Source organism: Corticium candelabrum, chromosome 18, assembly GCF_963422355.1.
Source record: "Corticium candelabrum chromosome 18, ooCorCand1.1, whole genome shotgun sequence".
Taxonomy (NCBI): domain Eukaryota; kingdom Metazoa; phylum Porifera; class Homoscleromorpha; order Homosclerophorida; family Plakinidae; genus Corticium; species Corticium candelabrum.
The window spans coordinates 4,096,777-4,115,958 of record NC_085102.1 but is presented as its reverse complement, the minus strand read 5'-3'; the positions used below and the strand labels follow the sequence as shown (position 1 = coordinate 4,115,958).

Genomic DNA, 19,182 nt, shown 5'->3' with positions numbered 1-19,182 from the left:
GTCCTTCGTGTGTTTATCCGTGTATCGTAACGTTCTCGTTTAGCTTCTAGTGACGCATAAACCTGTGCTTCTGGGTGTTATTTGCATTCTAAATTCTACTAATTGCCAACACCCACCCCATGAGAACCAATCATTACAGTTTCACGATTACACTTTTTTTGACGCTTTCTGGTTGTTTCTTTGACCGAGACAGATGTAATTAGCAGTGGCAAAGAAAACCGGGAATTTTATAAGTTGTCTAGTCCCGCATTTGCGTCGTTTTCGTTGTCTTCATCCCCACGTGACCGTTTGCTTGTGTGCACGCGATCATATTTTCTTATTATTGCGTTTGATAGCTAGAGGAAGGCAACGTTTCGGACTGTATCCGGAGATATGTTCGTTCGTGTCTTGAATCTGTGATGGGCAATGGTTCTCTAAGCAAGCGGAAACCGATTTTGGTGGAAAGCAAGAGCTGCGAGAGCAAAGACGCTAGTATTCCCACAACTTCACCGATTTCTGTACAGTCGTCTGTTTCTCAGGGTAAGTGTCACCCCCTATGACATCCTCTCGCTGTCTAATACGCCTAGAATAATAGAGAGACAAATACTGGAAATAATTTCTGGTCTCTTGTTTACATGCGATACCGCACGTTATGTGCATCTCTGTTTTGTTTGTAGATCAGTGCACGTTGCAGTCTCCAGTGGCTGCCTCTCACGGACCCGTCCCCGTTCCGAGTAACTCTGTCCGACCGTTTACCGATCAGTGGTGTGGATCGAGTGTTGGTGACGCGTGTGGCAGTCTTCCAATCCCGACGATTGACACGTCCAGCAGTCAACTGAGATTGAAGTCGGGTCTTTCTCAGCGCACAGTCGATCGTCCGCCTACGGATACCTCTTCAGGGATCAGTTCTTTGTATGCCATGGATGTTGAGAACGGCACTAGCGTTGACGACTTTCCCGAAATTGGATCTGTCCATGCTCCTAGGGTGGGAGCTACACGGTCAGCGGGATGAAATGATAGACTGGTTTGTTTGAAGTCGATGCTATTGTCTATTGTTGCATGGGCTATTTCAGATTGAGGATGTTGTTGAATCACCTGGATAGAGGAGAACTTCCTGGTGTGGTTGAGTTGAAAGATTTACTTCAATATGCTGCTGCTGTGCTCGAGCATGTCAGTAGGAAAGATTCGGAAATCAGGTGATTCATATCACGACGGACTAGGAAAGTTAAGTTCCTGATGTTCGTGTGTTATACAGCAGAATGGATAGTGAGGATGAAGAGTTGCCTGATGGTGCCGAGACAGAGGTGTCGGAGGAAGTTCGAGACTGGTTGCAGTCAACGTTCACTCGTCGGCAATCGTCTTTAACCAGAAGGACGAGTGGCCAGCCAATTAGCTTTCGAGGGGTACTGCAAGTTGTGAGGGTGCTCAACAGAATGAACACGTATGAATGGGCACAGATCTTGTATCTGTATCAGTAGTAGTAAATAGTACATGGTTTTATGTGCATATTGCAGACTAGGCAAACATGCAGCTATTGATTGTCCTCAATCTGTCAGAAACCTCTTTGAGGTAGTATACTATAGTCTGGATCATTTCGAAGATATTGTATGTATTTGATGCATATATTTGCAGATTGTAGATTGCTGGTCATTTGATGTTTTTCATCTCAATTTGCTAAGTGGTAGTCATCCACTTCTCTATTTGGTGTATGAAATATTTGGAAAATATGACCTCATAACAAAGTTTAAGGTTAGACGTGAATGTAAAGAAATCAGTAGACGTTTTGGAGTTGTGATATGTTGCAGATATCTGTCACTGCTCTCAGAGCATTTCTGGAGGAGATCGAGAAAGGTTACGATCTGCATAATAATCCCTATCATAATGCTATCCATGCTGCCGATGTCACACAAGCCATGCACTCTTTGTTATGGGAGACTGGACTTAAAGTAACCAAATTGTGAATGTACTGATTTGTGTTATTGTTTACCACATGTATTGTTGATAGGGATGGCTGACTGACCTGGAGGTATTTTCTGCTATTCTAGCTGCTATTATTCACGATTTTGAACACACCGGCACAACTAATCCATTCCACGTTCAGTCCAAGTAAAAACGATCTTCTAACATACGTTCACCACTGTTTTGTATATATTCATGTTGTATGCAGATCTGAGCTCGCCCTTCTCTATAACGACAAGTCAGTTTTAGAGAACCATCATTTGTTTGCAGCATTCAAGTTGATGACAGACGTAGCCAATCATTACAGAGAGAAGTTGTAGTTTATGTAATATAGTTTTTATTTAGGATAAGTACAACATTCTCTCAAATTTGTCTAATGAAGACTATAGGTATGAAATGAGTTGTTTTTGGACTTGATAATTTGGCTTGATTTCTAGATGTTGATGTTTAGTCATGTTTGAAACTGTTTTTAAAAATAACAATTTTGAAGGATCAAGCACTTACATAATTAATCAAAGAAGTTTTTTATTCATAGCAAGCAATATGGCCGTCTAGTCTAATTGGTCTTATCTATTAAAATTTTCTGAAATGCCATGCATACTTTCAAGAGCTCACTTGAAAGTTTGTGGCAATATTTCAAGTGACAAAATTGTTTATTGTTGGTGCCATTTGTTTGATTGTAAACAATAATTGGAGAGCTGTATAAGCATTCTAATTAGGGCTTTGCTGTTAGCATTTTATAATGGCAGTATGCCGTTCTTTATCGAGGAAGGGTACTCTTGTAGAATGCAGTTAAACGTGTTGCCTTGGTTGTAGCTGAAATTAGAATAACGCGTGCTTTGCAACAGTAGAACTATGGAGTCGTAGAGTAGATGTGTTATTGACTGACTTTTTTGCCGTAACGGCAGTCATCTCTTGAGATGGACTGGTTTATGGTGTATGGTCTATGGTATGTGTGTGTGTGTGTAATACACCATACTATTGGCTTATTTCAGTGAGCTACGAGCACTGGTCATTGAAATGGTGTTTGCAACTGACATGTCATCACATTTTTATCAGCTCAATGCAATGAAGGGAATGATTGCAACAGCAACAGGAGCAGACAAGTGAGTCATACATTTTGGTAAAGTACCTATCTAAGGTGCCCCCTTAATACTGATTTACAATATGGCTGCTGAGCTCATGCCGTGCTGCCACGCTGCTGATCTTCTTTTCGCTGCACTATGGAGCCATGTACTCCCTTACTAAGGTGTTATCCACAGAGGTAAGTATTTTAAAGGGCATCTTAAATAGGTTCTTTACAGTATCTATCAATATGGTTTAAATTGCATGAGATCATTATGTGACTGTCAGGATTGATAAAACAAAAGGTTTGTCATTGTGTCTCCACTGTTGTGACCTTGGTCATCCGATGAAGACATTGGAAGTGCATGAAAGATTTACAGATCGTTTAATGGAAGAATTCTTTCGCCAGGTTTGCTTATAAGCATTGAAGATATAGTATGTGGTTCCATTTGCCTTTTACCTGAAGGGAGACAGAGAAAAGGAGTTGGATCTACCGTGTTCGGTTTTGTGCGACAGATCTAACACTCTAAAGCCTGAAAGCCAAGTTGGTGAGTAACGAATTCTTTTTGGAGGGTTCAATATTTATTCTAGAGTGTTTTACAGGTTTTATTGACTTTATTGTGAAACCATCGTTTGATTTATTGAAAGACATGTTGGATGTGGTTCTTCCTTTGCCAACTGCCACTGCGGAAATGCCTAATATTTCTGAAGATACTCACGAGGATGATGAAGCGAATAAGTCAAAGAGTCAACACAAACATGTCTTATGGATGGAAACGCTTACCAACAACTGTCAATTAAATCGAGACCATTGGAAGAGTAAATGCAGACAACCAGGTAACATGCCAATGTATTATAAAACATCAAACACTACACTAACAGTGTGTGTTTTTATATGCAGAAGTTGATCATACGTCGTCTGAAAAAGAGGATGTCAAAAGCAAAGTGCCAGAAACCAACGAAGCTGGTGCTAGCAATTCAACCAAGGCAAAAGAAGAAACCTCCAAATCAAGCGATGTCAAAGCTCAATCGACCGTTTCGCAGCCGCCGTCTATTTCTCGTCGTGACTCTGATTTCGCCAAGAAGAAAAAAGCAGCAGCAGCACGAGAAGAAGCTGGGCGACCAAGATTGACAGACCATCCAAAGTCTCCAACAAAGCCAAAAGTAAGCAGGCAAGGCTCGACCTCCAGCAAGTCAAGCCATGCTAAATGATCGAGGAACCAGCTTTCTTAGTGCAGACTACGGCATTCACTGCTCACTACCTGTTGAATGAGAAAATTTGAAAGCTACTACATTTACAAATGCTCATACAAACTAGAGATGGTGCTCAAGTATGAGTATGAATTAATTAATATTAATTAGGTATTATTGCAATGCATTTCTGTTTTTATCAGACATTTGAGCAATTGATGATAAATTACTTGCTACTTACTTATCAATGTTTATCTTTCTGGACGAGAGCAACAGAAATTACATTCATCGGGTCGAAATGCTTAATTTACATCACGTGACAGCCGGGGATCTCCCTGCATCGTTATGTCGTTGCATCGAGTAAATCTCTCAATTGAACGGTCTTATTCTCCCACGTGGCAGTTATGGGAAGGCGTGCGAGAGATGGTACAGAACTGGTACGACGGCCTACTGGAGACGCGCGAAAGCCTTCGCAAAACAATTTATGTGCCTAAACTCGAAATAGAGGTTTCTACAGCACTTTGCATGTACACAGTGAGATACCAAACAGCGTTGTGTCGCTAGAAAAGTGAAAACAGTGAAGAAAGAACGGTAGAATACAATGCGAGCGTTGATTTGCCGTCGGGAGGTCTGACGACTCGGAGGGATCTGGGGAAGGTCTGTTATAGCGCGGAGAAGAAATGTTTGACTCTTGTCAACCACAAGACGGAGTTGGCGCGAAAGGTATTGCTGTTGGGATACACGAAGAAGCCACATTGCGAGGACGTGATTGGAGAGTTTGGTAAGGCAACCGGAAGTGACGTAAATTATGTTTTAATAATTTAATCAAAATTTTGTATATTGCGTTAAATAATGGGTTTTCAATTGTTAAGATTATATCTACTTGCCGATCAATTTGACTGAAGCAGTTAGTGTCAATAGTAGATTTGTGTGGGCAAGTGCGAAGTGTGCAATAGTAGTGGCAGGAGGATTTAGAGTCAATGGTTTGTAAAGTGTTGTAACGTACACTGGACTCGTGTAAATTAATTAAACACGTGTATTACATCCTAGCCTCGAATTTCCAGACCAGAGAGCATGCGAACTCTAGTCTGGACCAAAACGATACTAAAATGATTTCGGAAGTATTTATCAAAAGCAATGCTAACAGCATAGGATCGTTTTACCTAGATCAACATATCATTTATAAATGCCATGAGATCTCACGAACAAATAAGAGATGTCTGCAGTGTATGCTGGGATATCTTGGTGGACGGCGTGAAACGATGAATCTTTGATTCTTCGGCAGACTGCTAGCTAGTCTAACCGCTCGACTGGCGAGACTACCGCTCGCCAGTTGTCAAAGGTGATGGTCTAGCGACGATGCTGTGCATGTCCTGTCACCGCAAGCTTGAAAATATTGAAGAACTGAAGCTGAAACTAAAACTAAGATGTGTGCGTGCACCAGTCTTCATCACGGTTCTGGCGTGCACTTAGCTGCCCACGAGGATTTCACACGCACGCAATCAGCATCAGTGCACTTAGCATAACTAATTATTGCTAAACTATCAGAATTTACAACCAACATTCTGGTTGTAAGGAGCTGATTGGCTTAGAAGGCTATTTCCGAAATCATTTTAGTATCGACTTGGTCCAAACTAGAGTTCGCGCGCTCTCTGGTCTGGAAGTTCAAGGCTAATTACATCCTTGCAATGGGTTACAGAGTGTATAATGTAGAGAGGCTTGCCAGTGAGATTGGGTACCAATTGTATTGAGAGTACTGTACCCACCAGTAAGTGTTTCACATAATCTGTCCCTTGACTTTTTCTATTTTTCAGCGTCTGAACAAACTTATTACTTGGATATTATTAGCCTTCTTGTTACGAGTTACTTAATTAATAAACGATGGTGGGGTGAGGAGATAGTGATTGCTCTCTTTAGGCAAAGATAATCAGATTAGAGCATGAAAACTGTATGTGCATAGTACAGAACATGTTAGATTGTTTACATTGTCTTTTCAAGAGTTGTAAGATGCCTCCCTGTTTACATGTTGGTTTATTTTATTTACTTGTTGAGACAAGGTTGCACTCTATTATATAAAGTAATCTCATGATTCTTAACTACGTTTTCGTGATAATCACATTGTGGACAGCAAGGTATATTGGTTCTTGACTGTTTAGGCGAGGGATTGAAAATTGGGGCATTGGCACTGTACCGAGAGGGAAGGAGAGTTACCGTTGAGACGAAAACAGATCGGTGGTGTTTCACAGTTGATCATCACAAGAGCTTCAAAGATAGTCGAGTGTTGACTGTCATAGTATCAGGTAGCAAAGTTGTTGGCTGGTATAGCTAGATGGTACTATGTTTGATTTATTTGTTGTAGATCGAAATGAAACTGTTTGCGATGAGTTATGCGACTTTCCTACTTGGTAAGTTACGGCTTCTAACTGCTGATCGATTTAGTAGTGACTGTCTTGTGAGTTATGCTCATTGGATATTGTGTGTTGTGTTTACCCTAACTTGTTACATGAAATTGAAGTGTCCAGACTGTTGGTTAATATAGTACACATACTCATTTCTGTACTTACACAGGCACTTTGTATGATTTGATCATCTTGTGGTAGCTGTTTATTGTGTTGTTATGTATTGATTAATGTGCATTCGTACAGAAGTAAGCTGACATGTTATTATGATGTGAGGTGTTGGGGCTATGATTATCTGGATTGATTAAGTGTCTCACAGCTTAGTGTTTTAGTGCTCGAAATAAGGAAAAAAGTTGGCCGGACATAAACTCAGACCAAAGTAGCTTTTGACCAGACTTCTGCCAAATTTGATCAGACGTTTACAAAATGTGCAATATCATAATATAACATATAATATAATATATAACATAACAAGCCATGTAGCTCGTTCTTCGCCCGGGCCAATTAATTAAGTTAATTAACACAATTCCAGCGTCTAGACTCTTTGGGCATAATAAAATGTGGTTATCTAAGAGGAGACACCCATGGATGACGATAAAGTGGATATCCGTCATTGGAACATTGAGTTTCATGGCAGAAATTCTTTGAAAAATGCTTCGAGCAGTAGTTGCACACAAATACGTTATAATTGCATATACAGTATATTATACAGCATATATTGTATAATATCATACATTCATAATTTTGTCATTGGTTAAAACTATTATTGATGACGTTTTGATGGCATTGCCAACATAGACACAGTTCCAAAACGAGACAACTTGGGTAGAAAGTCTAAGAATATTCTAGAAGTATGCGATTATTGACGCACGTGCTAAGCGCGTGTTAAGAAAGACAGCGGTGCTCATCGTTAGCTCTTTCATTGACTGGAGAAGAAGTTTTAGTAGTAGCTTTTGCGATCCGTCGACGGGCACTGCGCTGGCGCTGTGAGTCAAGTCGGCGAGTAGCTTTGTTATCTTTTTCCTGTCGCAGTGATAACTTTCGTCGCTTTGCCTTTGACAAAATAGCAGACAGAGAACGCTTTTTGGGAGGAATTTTGACAGTCTACAGGCGGGTTTGCTGTAATGACAACTTTTTGTCGTGCTTTAGCCAAAACAGCAGAGTGTTTGTGATGCCACAATAAATGTGCGACATTACTATAGGTGACGCAACAATGAGTCTGGGCATAGGATGACATCAAGAAGTACAGATGAATGCCAGCAACGCCTAGGTATAGGACACAGACTACCGAAAACGTCACCAGTTGCTATTTCAAACTGAGAAAAGGCCGCATGCTAGAGTAGAAGCGAGGAAGTGCAGTGGTTTGCGAGCGCATAGGGAACAAAGTTTTGTGACGTCACAATTTTCAAAAAAAAAAAAAAAACACAAAGCAAAGTACGGGGTACTGGCCGCCGCGAAGAGCACCAGTTGCTTTACGAAAGTAGAGAAGGCTAAGTGCTAAAGGAGGAGCGGAAAGGAATAGCAGTTTACGAGTAATTACGAAACAAAAATTCAAAATGGCTGCATCCATGGGCCTACTTTCCTTTATAGATATAGATTATATATTCATAATGTATCCATACACATAAAGAGCTGTTGTCACTGCTCTGTGGACTTCACTATGCAGCATCATGGACATGTACACTACATGTACCTCTTTGAGCCCTAGCAACCAGATTAGTAGGTGCCATTTGGGGCATAAAGCCCACTGCCTTACTGGGATAGCAAGGTTGTTTCAGGTAACTTGAATCAATTTTAACACAACACGTTGGCGCTCTTTCACTGTTTGCATACATGATTGCACTATTATATAATGCAATGAACACAAACACTTAGAAACTGATCAGCATAATACTCTGCGTTTTCATTAAATATTTATGTTGGTTCTCTTCTCCAAATGCGAAAGCGCCTGCTGCCCAAAAGAGGCAATTCCCATCCTTTCACCATTACTGGTAGTTAACCAGACGGTGCTCCTTCTGGCAGAATTGATGCTGCAACGTTGTCCACTTTGAACGAACGAAAGACAAGTAAAAGTTAGGATGCTAGACTCATTGATTTGTGATAGCCCATGAAACTATGCCAAGGGGTAAAGCCTGCTCTAATTGCATAGAAAGAGATGAGCAGTGGCCTAGTTGCAGGACTACACTCAACGGATGGCTGGCCAAAGGACTGGGATGGCTGCCTTACCTAGACACATTCAAGACCTGCAACAACTGCCAGAAAAATGAATTCAACCCAACCACATGTTAGCACGACACCTAACCAGCTGTTTGTTATTGTAAAACTCTTACAGACTTAAATCGTGTTACCTGCACCTGTGACCACCTGTGATGCAGCAGGCATACTGCTAGTCTCGCGTAGCCATGCTAAAAGTTATATGCTCGACAGTTTGCTCTAGCTTGTTCTAAGTTCACATTGGTTAACAAAATCAAGATTCCTTGGCTACAGTTCAGATTGATATGACCGGACTAGGATGTCCACGCATAGATTCAGTTGCCCGGACAACTAGTAATATTGATCAGACATTGTCCGATGTCCAGCCGTTATTTCGAGCTCTGCACTGTTTTAACTTTATATGTCCAGTTGATTTTCAGTTGTGATATGATTAGTAGGTAGTGTGGAAAATAACGGTAGGACATATGAGGGACAATGTTCCACCAAGTGTGTTGTTTGTCCGACCGAATACTACACCGGTGTTGGGACATGTTAGGACTAAACATCCATTGCGTACACATATATGATGTATGATGTTTTAGTGTAAACCTTGTCCCTTAGCACGTGATGGCATTTCCAATGGTGTAACAGTTAATTTCATAAACTTAGGTGCCTCCTAGCATGCTTTATCCAGAGAAAACCTTAGCTGCCTATAATGCCATTTCTTCCTTGGAAGTTGGTTATCAAAAATTACATGCAAAATGGCTGCAGTAGGGGAAGCACTTAATTAGACATGTAACGCCATACAAGAATGTCTTACCAAGGCTCAGTCTGTTTTCCTATTTTCTACACTTGTAGGTGTTATAGAATTATTGTGTCTGAGTGCCAAGGCGGTGTTTGTGTGCCTGTCGTAGCTGGTGTGTGTGTGTGTGTGTGTGTGTGTGTGTGTGTGTGTGTGTGTGTATGTGTGTGTGTGTGTGTGTGTGTGTGTGTGTGTGTGTGTGTGTGCGTGCATGTGATTGTGTGAGTGAGTTACACATGCATGTTGATATGAATATCCAAATATATATCGTTATGTATATTTACATTGATATATTTTGATGTAGCCCTTTGCTAAATCTTGGACCAGAAGACACATGCACAACAATATCTCCTATTACTGAAAAGGAATGGGAGCAGCAGGTATGGAGCAAAGTCTAGTTAATTAAGTGAATATTTACAATTTTTGATTGGCAGCTTATCTGTTTGGCTCACTTCAGTAGAATAAATCAGTTAGGGAAAAAAGAAACCATTTTGCACTGCATTATCTCCTATCTTTGTAATATCTTGTAATCTGCTTGGGTTACGAGAAATGAAATCTACTGTAGCCCAAATAATCTCATTAGGAGGAGTAACAGCTAGTAGAACCTTGATTTTATAATATGTGTTGATTGCAGACTCAGAGGTTTCTCTTTCTTGAGCCACCGCTTGATTCTGTCAACACAGATAAAGGCAATGTGACTTTGCTTGAGGAGTTGTCAGGGTTACGTCATATGGTTGAATGTTTCAGGGCGTCTTATGATGGATACTCATCTAGCTGGGCAGCTGTATGTTCGAGGCGTCTGGGTCACTGACATGAAAACTGATGATTTGGTTGCAGGAGTGGATTTTTATAGAATGAGACTGGACAGGGACAGACGAGCTGTTGTACACAAGAGTGATATTGACCATCAGGTATGATTGCTAGTGATGGACACAGACAGAAGTGAAGTTAGTTTAGTTAGTTTTGGTGTAAGTTGTTACAGTCTGAGGTACAGATCATTGTTTATCTAGTGTCTTGTTTTGCAGGTCAGCTCAATGTGGACAGAAGCTTTAGAAAAGAAACCGGAGTGGGCCAGTCGTTACTACCGTTTGCTACACTCGGGGTAATGACAACACTTCTGTTGTATCTGTAAGTGAATAGTTTATCTGTGTGAATTAGAGGTTCATGTGATGTTCGTCATGCAAGCTTTTACATGCAAGAGGCCACTACCGCATCACTGGTGGCAAAAGAATTTTTCAAGTAAGGTTGTAATGGTTATTGAACTTATTCTATTGGTTTGTTGGGTGAATAAGCAATGAAATAACTAAGAGATTGCAGACACACGTGCATAGAGACTTGTAGAATTATAGTCTGTGTTTGTTCATCCTCCATGCCATTTTTATGTATTGTTTTAGTACTTTTTGCTTTCTTGGAATAGACAAAATGGTCAGAATGCTTTGCCTCTCATCAACACTGCAACAAACGACCTTCTGAGGAAGTTTACTCATGATCTCAAGAAACAGGTTGGTTCTCATCACAATAAACCAATAGCTGTTATTGATCTAGTGTCTCTGGCTTCACAGGTGGTACTTTGTAATCAATCCTTGTTGGAGATTCTTATTCGATCAGGAAAAGTCCAGACGGCAGATTCACTGCTGGACCAACACAAAGTCAGTCAGCAAGTTAAAATACCGTTGGCGAAACTGAGCGATGATGAAGTAGTGTAGCTGTGTGGATATGTTCATGGAAATTGTTGCTACTATTTCTTTATGTTAGATGGGTGTTCTTCGCCATGTGCAGGATCTGGTCAACATTGTTGACCCCAATTTTAATCTTTCTAGTGTAGACATCATTGAGACAGAAGATCAAGATGTGTGTTGTCATATTCATCTTGCATTATGATCTTGTAGTAGTGAATCTTATTTTACAGTTGAGAATGACATCGGCTAGTCGAATTGAAATTCCACATTGGATGCTGGATAAAGCTAGAGTGGCAGTGTTTTTCCCAAAAGCTGCAACAGAGGACTTTGTATAACAACATTTTTATGGTGTTGGCCCGTACCTTAATTAAGTTTGGTGGTTTGTGCTGTATGTAGGAGTTGTGGAGGGAAGCTCAGCTTGCTAGTTGGATTCTTAGCAGGGTGAAGTTAAGTCAAGATTGGTTGAATGGACGAGGTGTGTCTTATTTGGTTGTTTAGTGTTATGCACTGACGTTATCTGTGTGGTTTCTGTTAGCTGATTTCAGTGTTCAGGGTGGTAGCATTGTCTTTGCAGCTCTGGCTACTCAATCTCAAGGAAAGGCAAAGCCGTTTTGCTATGATCGCCACAAGGTTGGGTGAACTGTTGTAGAGCTGGTTTTATAGGAATAGCTGCATGTTCTGCACACAGAGTTGAGTGTAGAATATGAGTGGACAGAAAGGTGAACTGACAGACGGCTATTCAGCTATCCAAGCAAACAGACAGACAGTAAAGTGGCATATGTTTGGAGCAGTCTTAGTCTCAATACTTTGGAAGCATAGTTTGCCTTTTCTGATAGTAAGATATCATAACAACCAAAATTACTCTTTGGAAGCTCAACAATAAAACATGTCAACCTTATTGACATTAAACCTAATGTCAACCTGCTCATTTTCTTTCTGGAATGTTACCCCAATCTGACAATTTTTTAGTGTGGCTTGTGGGCTTTTTCTTTCTAGGCAACAAATGTGTATGTACAGGTGTGAGTATAGCCATGCACTTTCTTGCTTAGCAAAAGAAGAGATATGCTGAACATTTGTTTTCAATGCAACAAAAAGATAGATATGGCCAAGTCAGCTAAATACAGTAGTTATCATCCAGATTTTTTTCGAAATTGGGATGGACGGTCAGATTTTATTTATTAAGCTACGAGCATAAAAGAAGGACACCACAATAAGTGGTGGACTGCTTCACGAGAAGCTCATTCTAAACGGGCTGAATTGACTTCCGATCTGTCTGTCGGTATGTTGCTATGTTTGTAAGCATGTGTCACGCTCGGGGAGTTTGTTGAGCTAATCAACTGTCGTTTTGGGACGCACAAAATAGCTGCCATAACAATAGCATATCGGTGTGAATCACTCTCAGGAATTTGTTGAGCCAATCAGCAGTCCTTTGTGACACCAACAATGGGTGACGTAACAATCCTGCGCATTATAACAGAAAAGCCGAGATGTCATATCCATAGTAAAAACGTTAAACCGTTGTCAGACTGAGAAGCGCAGAGTAAAGTTCAGACTAGAGTTGTACGCGTCTGTTACTTTTTTAAAGAAGAATCGCAAAACAAACGAATTCATCGTTCTTCAAGAAGGCAAACGAAGGTCCCATGGGACCATGCATGTACTGTGCGCACGACCAACATGTCATACGTGATCTTCAAGAGAGCAATATGTTTTGGCTGCAAGTAGTACTGATGATGAACGATCGGCGGCATCTTGCAAGAAAGATTTGTAGGAAACGCTAACGCTGCTTTCTTCTGGATCTCGTCACTACATGTCGCTTCACAGTATTTCTAGGATACGTACGAGATCAATCTTTATCTAGCTACCACGAATTATCATCGGAACGAAAGATGCTAGCAATGTAAGGCTCAACGAAAGCATGATAATCTCGTCCACCTCAGTAGTTACCTGCAAGTGATGCAAGATCGAGCACGAGAAATAACGTGGATAACAAGCCCGCTCCATGCAAGAACATATTTACAGGTGTAAGTAGGACTGATCGTTCTTGCAAGAAAGATTTGTAGGAAACGTTGCACTGCATGCTTTCTTCTGGATCCATTCGCTACACATACATGTCGCTTCACAGTATTTCCCGTGCACGTACGTCGATCTCTAGCTACAACAAATTAATTTTAATTAATGGAACGAAAGATGATAGCAACGGCTCAATGAATGCATGATAATCGTGTCCACCTAAAGTAATGCAAGCAAGAGCGCTACATGCAGAATTGAGAAATAATGTGGATAACAAGCCCGCTCCGTGCAAGAGACGCAGCTGTCACGCATGTGCATGTACTGAATTCAAAGTGTAGTGTGGGACATTGATATTTAGTTAATTATCTTTAATCACATCGACGCATCCCTAGGTTTTCAAAGAATTATCCATTGTAGCAACAAGCTAATGATTAATTAATGATAATGACAATAAATAGACAAAAATTAATAAAATTTACATTAATATTCACAAAATGTATACACACACAAACAAACAAACAAACAAACAAGCACCACACACACACACACACACACACACACACACACACACACACACACACACACACACACACACACACACACACACACAACTACATGCACATACGCTTGTAGATCTGAAGCGACGGTGTAAACACAGCTTCATTTACTAGTATTTAGTACATATTTAGTATGTATGCATTTAAAATGTTTTATGTATGAGTATGAATTGTGATTGTGATACCTGTGTGGAGTTGGTTATTAAAGTATGAAACAGCATTCACCAGCTTTTCAAGATGTTACACAATGACCTTTCATTTTAAGTTTTCTTGTATTTTTATTCAATCTTTGCTTTCGTGCACGTAGCTGCTGGTTGGAGTTGTTTGGCTTGGTGATGCAGAAACTCCATGTATTGCTCAAGCAAACTTATGACTCCCTAACTAACTCTTACCAGTTCCTTCTTAGTGCTGCTGACTTGAGTCTCTGCTCAGGACGTGCTGAAATGAATCAAGCACACCACTGCTGTAGTCCATGAAGATGTCTACAACAGTGGCCTGCTCTGGAACAATGCACCCATGTCATGGCTTGAGCACCTGACAGCTACACCAAATCTGAAGTATGAGGAAAGGCATGACTCGTTTGGCATTCCCACGGTAGCGCACGTTACCATGCTACTTCTCTAGCTACTGTAGCAGAATTGAGCATGCGCATAAAATAAAAAATGACCCACAGCCTGGGAAGGACGGGATGAGAATCAATTTATTTAGTTGACTTGGCCTAAACACTGAAGTTTTGCATCTAATCATGTGTAGTAGCAACCTGAATTGTGAAACTTAAATGGCAAATAGTTTGACATTATTTATGTGAAATGTTGTCTGGCTGTGTCATTTAGTGGGTGATGTTAGACAACAATGCAGACCAGGAATGTTAGTTTGTTTATCTGATGTTACAGAGAGTAGTTGATCTAATGTAAGTTGATTAACATTAGTTTATGCAAAGTGTGGAGTAAATTCCTGTGGTCAGTGTCTAAAGGGTAATTAGCCAAATTTTTCCTTGTCTTTGGTGTAATCCTTGATGTCCTTGATTTCTCTATAAGTTGACAAGTCAAGAAGGTAGGGTAGGAAAGTGGATATGAGGCTTACTGTAGTATAAACATTACAGTAGTACTGTAGCTACTGTAGTAGTAGTCAGTCTATTGCAAGTTATTTGGGTCTCAGGATGGACAGATATGGTGTACTCTTGTTGCTTCTTGACATATGTCATACCATGTGAGATTGCTTTATGCCTTTCTGTGATGGGTTTCTATTAGGGCTGACTACATATTTATTAAGCTGCCATGTAGTTAGCAGACAGACTGACAGAGTCACAGACTTGAGTACTGAGAAATGGCCTCTACTGTTCTAATGGAATTTGTTGTCTTTTTGCAGTCTGGTGTACAAGAAACAGACAAGTCTATGTGGATCCAGAGAGAGGCAAAGAAGGACAAACAAATCCAACAACTACTTGTAATCGTGAAACTATACTGCAAAAAACTGTTAACTAATTGTTGTTCCACAGATGGATATGCACGAGCAGGAAGAGGAACATCGACAAGCACTGAATGAGCTAATGTCTATAGTGAGGATTGAGATAGATTGGTTATGATGCTTACATCGAAGAAAGACTGATTCTTGTCTTTCTGTAGAAACGTTCACTGGAGAAGCAGCTGCGTAGTAAAGAACATCAACATGTAGATGTTCGGCAAGAACTGGAGCACCATTATCAAAAACTTTTGGATATGAAGCTTGGAGAAGCTGAGGCATGGTGTTGTCTGTTATTATAAGTTGGGACAAAATGGTATTCAGTTGTTCATGCTGTGTTTTAGGCAACTGTTCAAGAGTCAAGACGTATGCAGAAAAAGCTGGAAGAAAACAATGAAAAGTTAGCAAAGAAAAATACATGGGGAAAAGAGCAGTATGACGAAATGAAGGTCAAACTGGAGAAGGAATCTACTCAAAGGAGAACTACAGAAGATCATCTAAAGGATTTAATGTTGCAGCTGAAACAGCAGCTACGTGTTAGGTTGGTTGTATTAAATCTATATTCTATCCATGTGTCTGTATGTCTGGTTTTGTTGACTGCATGTTTCATAGGAATGAACAAAAACGTTGGTTAGAGCAAGAGGCACATAAAATAGAGTGCATGTGTAAGTCTTAGGTAGATAGAAGAAAGGCTATTGCTAATGTGTAAAATGCATAAATTGTAGTACATGTGTGTCAGCAAGGTAAGGGTGTTAAGCAGAAGGTTGAGATGTTTGATGTTGATGTTTTGTGTACTTGCTTAGCTGCTTGTCTGTTTGTCTGAGTGTTTGTTTTTGGTCATACACTATGGCATATACATCAGTTGAGTGCATCTTTAATACAGATACTGTATTTGAAGAGCTTTCTCTTTGTACAAGTCAATGTAGACTCATCTACATTGAACCTCCTATAGTGCTGTCTAGTGGTTTACTTTATGTCCTGCAGGAAGGTGACATCTAAAACAGTATTGATATTGCGTTCCAAAGTTTGTGACCATAGCAGTACTATATGGATTGTTAAATTGATCTTTAGTCTTTGTTTCAAGTTTTTTATATAGATCACTTGTGTATTGTAGACAGTCACTGAATGAGTGTGGGTGTGCCAACAGCTTGCCCCAATTAGAACCTCTAATAGCAGTCAGGGCAAGACTGACAAGGAGAGTAGAGACTAGAGAGTCAACACATCAGCTGCAGTTTGACAGTGTCTTCTGGTGTGTATGAAGCATTTAGGTCGAGTTTTCATCTTGAATTATTCTAACATAGTCATTCTGTCATATTGGATAGTCCAAAACAAATGCTACAGGAGTGGCTATTGATGCATTTATGTTTGTCACATCTTTGCTAACCTCTTTTTACTAATGCTTAAAATAACTATGGTAGTTGAGTTTAGACAGAATATAGAAGCATTCTGACTATGCTTAATAAGTTCTACTTCTCATTGGAACCTGTCTGTTGATGATAAGTATGAGGTCATGAGGGACTAATAAGTGAACTTGTGGTCTGGGATTAGAGGAAACTAATTACCAGTGATTCTTTGAGATTCCAGTGAAGGTCTAATAAATTTAATCAGTATGTCTAATTAGTAAGGAAGTTTACAACAGTTCAGTTGTATTTTGTGGTTCTTTGCTACACAGCATTTATCATATTTTAGACTGGAGGACTATATACAAGAAATGAACAGAGCAGATGACCATCGAAACGACAAAGTGTTGAAATTTCTTCAAAAAATTGCTGATAAACTCAAGGTGATTTTCTTTCTTCCTGTATTGTAAATCTCAGACGTATGTCTATCTATGCACTACTGTCTGGTAAGACGTCTGGAACCCTTCTTATCTAGTTGAGTTTAGATTGGGAACACCCATTTCACATGATGGTCAATGTTGAATGGGGCTGCAACATCAACACAGCAAAAGAAGCTGTATATGGCTGTAGTCATAATAGATCTAGGGCTACAGATGCAAACATGGCATTTTATATTTCTAGCCGCATCCTTGGATAAGGCACATGGATATCATTTGCCACAGCTAAAACCAGTACATGACTTTCAAATTTCCTACTTCAGGTAGTTCAGTTGAACAGATGGTCTGATGGGTGTCAGCCTGATTGCCTTGATGATGCTTTGGCAACTTTCTTTTCTATAATCAGTTGGGCCATCAGCCTGCCTCAGGGGTCTTTGAAGCTGTACAGGAAAACGAAGGCTGTGGAATGCAAGTAAAGTACATGTTACCGCCCAGGAACATCATAAGCTACTTTAGTGTTGTGTACCCGCATTCTCTGTATGACAGCAAGAATTCTCACTGACTGCGTTCCAATGGAAGAATTGAACATAGTGGAATGCTGATGGCTTATCGGGCAGGCTGTAATGTTATGCCAAGAAATTAGAATGGTTACTTAATTAAATAATGAACTCCTAAATTTGGTTTGGCACTGATTGCAATTATTGGTTTGTTGCAGGAACTGGAAGAGAAGAAAGACATTACGTGTGTCGTTTGTAAACAGAACGACAAATCTCATATACTGGTGCCTTGTGGCCACTTCTCTTTTTGTGAGGGTTGTGCGGAAACACTCTGTACAGCGCCAGCTGAGCAAGACCGAAAATGCCCCGTATGTAGAGTACATGTAGAAAAGTCATTCAAAGTATTTTCTTCTTGATCAGTTAGTTTGACTTTTGTTTTCTATTTGATTATCGTCTTTTTAGTCGGGAATCTTTGGACATACTGTACTATTTGTTGTTGGTATATTTGGCTAGGAAGCGGGGTACTCGCTGGTTGTGGTTGAACTGGCCACTAGCGGATTCCGTGTGTGTGCGCGTGATAGGCGGCGCGTGCTGACGTTCCGCATTGCAACCCACCAAAACATTCCGTGCTAGCTGTATCTAACACTGTTTGCCGATATCGATTTACTAAAGGTCGACAACTAGTAGACCCTAGCACTGTCGTTAGAACGGGTCGGAACTGAGTGCATACTTGTACTGTACATTTCAATTGTCTTGATTATGATTGCGCGAAACGAGAGCAATGTATGATCTAGCATAGCCTCGTACCCAGGCCCTCTTGCGCGCCCGGAGAGCCTGGGTACGAGGCTAGATCTAGCATAGCCTCGGCCTCCCAGACCCGTGTAGAGCCGATTCAAAATCGGGTCTGGGATGGTACCGCCTCTTCTCAATATATTATATATTGCGGTTGGTTCTAGGACCAACATTAGTGTTTAGTTGTGTAAATACATGCCTTTCCGTAATACAAGAACGACGAAGACATGTCCCGCTATAACATCGTGTCGCTTTGTGTCTAGAGTGGCTACGGTTTTATCATTTGTGTGTTAGTAGGGAACGTGAACGGGACGTTAGGAAACACTTTCTTTGACTAGTGGTGCCGCGGACGCGATCGGCATGTGTCTGATCGCCGCGAATTCGCGATGCGCGCATCCGCTATGACTCGATCGTCCGGATTCGATGTGACTTGCCGCGAAATCGCGACAGAACTCCGCCGTGAATTCTCTGCAAGACTTTGTCTAGTAGACGTGATCATGAAGTCGTTGAGCATGCAGCTGGCTGGCTATAGCTAGTAAGCATCGGTTCGAGGAAACGGCTTTACTAGGTGTCGTTACTGCCGTTGACAGGCGCAGAATACAAACCACGACGTGTAGGGACGTGAGTTTGCGTGAAGAGCGCACTATCAGTCGTCGTTTGTGTACAGTGTAGTCTTTGGTAGACAGCAGATACGAATGAGATGTCTGCGTTGATTAGAGCTGTAATTGGAAAGGTATGCATTATGAAACTAAACACTAATGCTGGTCCTTTGGACCAACCGCAATATATTAGAAGAGGCGGTACCATCCCAGATTTCGAAT

The 19,182-nt window shown here is 40.7% G+C and overlaps 2 protein-coding genes across 3 annotated transcripts; both read left to right on the top strand.

The window, feature by feature from the left end:
• Positions 1-209: 209 nt before the first annotated feature.
• On the top strand, positions 210-4,484 carry LOC134193565 (dual specificity calcium/calmodulin-dependent 3',5'-cyclic nucleotide phosphodiesterase 1A-like). The gene is made up of 15 exons (XM_062662390.1): positions 210-519; positions 657-978; positions 1,053-1,175; positions 1,235-1,420; positions 1,494-1,548; positions 1,612-1,728; positions 1,785-1,925; positions 1,985-2,085; positions 2,147-2,228; positions 2,284-2,327; positions 2,934-3,044; positions 3,292-3,412; positions 3,470-3,551; positions 3,607-3,840; positions 3,905-4,484. Exons 1-15 carry the CDS (start codon positions 399-401, stop codon positions 4,213-4,215), a joined length of 2,151 nt encoding a protein of 716 aa, XP_062518374.1. The 5' UTR covers positions 210-398; the 3' UTR covers positions 4,216-4,484.
• A 39-nt stretch (positions 4,485-4,523) lies between these two features.
• Positions 4,524-18,192, top strand: LOC134193825 (uncharacterized). Of its 2 annotated transcripts, XM_062662666.1 has the most exons (21): positions 4,524-4,701; positions 4,759-4,975; positions 6,351-6,494; positions 6,554-6,599; positions 9,893-9,968; positions 10,223-10,277; positions 10,336-10,499; positions 10,614-10,690; positions 10,747-10,827; positions 11,006-11,090; positions 11,151-11,285; positions 11,344-11,439; positions 11,498-11,596; positions 11,664-11,742; positions 11,803-11,897; positions 15,203-15,280; positions 15,333-15,392; positions 15,460-15,573; positions 15,640-15,836; positions 16,985-17,078; positions 17,788-18,192. In XM_062662666.1, the coding sequence occupies exons 1-21, from the start codon at positions 4,540-4,542 to the stop codon at positions 17,983-17,985; spliced, it is 2,352 nt and encodes a 783-aa protein (XP_062518650.1). In that variant the 5' UTR covers positions 4,524-4,539; the 3' UTR covers positions 17,986-18,192. The 2 variants fall into 2 exon arrangements, with proteins under 2 accessions (XP_062518650.1, XP_062518651.1); XM_062662667.1 differs by lacking the exons at positions 16,985-17,078; positions 17,788-18,192 and adding an exon at positions 15,908-16,972.
• The last annotated feature ends 990 nt before the right edge of the window (positions 18,193-19,182 follow it).

What these genes read in the sequence shown, in the direction of transcription:
- LOC134193565 (XM_062662390.1), top strand. Translation starts at nt 399, where the DNA reads ATGGGCAATGGTTCTCTAAGCAAGCGGAAACCGATTTTGGTGGAAAGC. An exon ending in TTGTCTAATGAAGACTATAG is followed by an intron (nt 2,328 to 2,933) that starts GTATGAAATGAG and finishes GGCTTATTTCAG; the next exon opens with TGAGCTACGAGCACTGGTCA. An exon ending in TGGAAGAATTCTTTCGCCAG is followed by an intron (nt 3,413 to 3,469) that starts GTTTGCTTATAA and finishes TTTTACCTGAAG; the next exon opens with GGAGACAGAGAAAAGGAGTT.
- LOC134193825 (XM_062662666.1), top strand. Translation starts at nt 4,540, where the DNA reads ATGTCGTTGCATCGAGTAAATCTCTCAATTGAACGGTCTTATTCTCCC. An exon ending in AGAGTGATATTGACCATCAG is followed by an intron (nt 10,500 to 10,613) that starts GTATGATTGCTA and finishes CTTGTTTTGCAG; the next exon opens with GTCAGCTCAATGTGGACAGA. An exon ending in TGAAGCTTGGAGAAGCTGAG is followed by an intron (nt 15,574 to 15,639) that starts GCATGGTGTTGT and finishes GCTGTGTTTTAG; the next exon opens with GCAACTGTTCAAGAGTCAAG.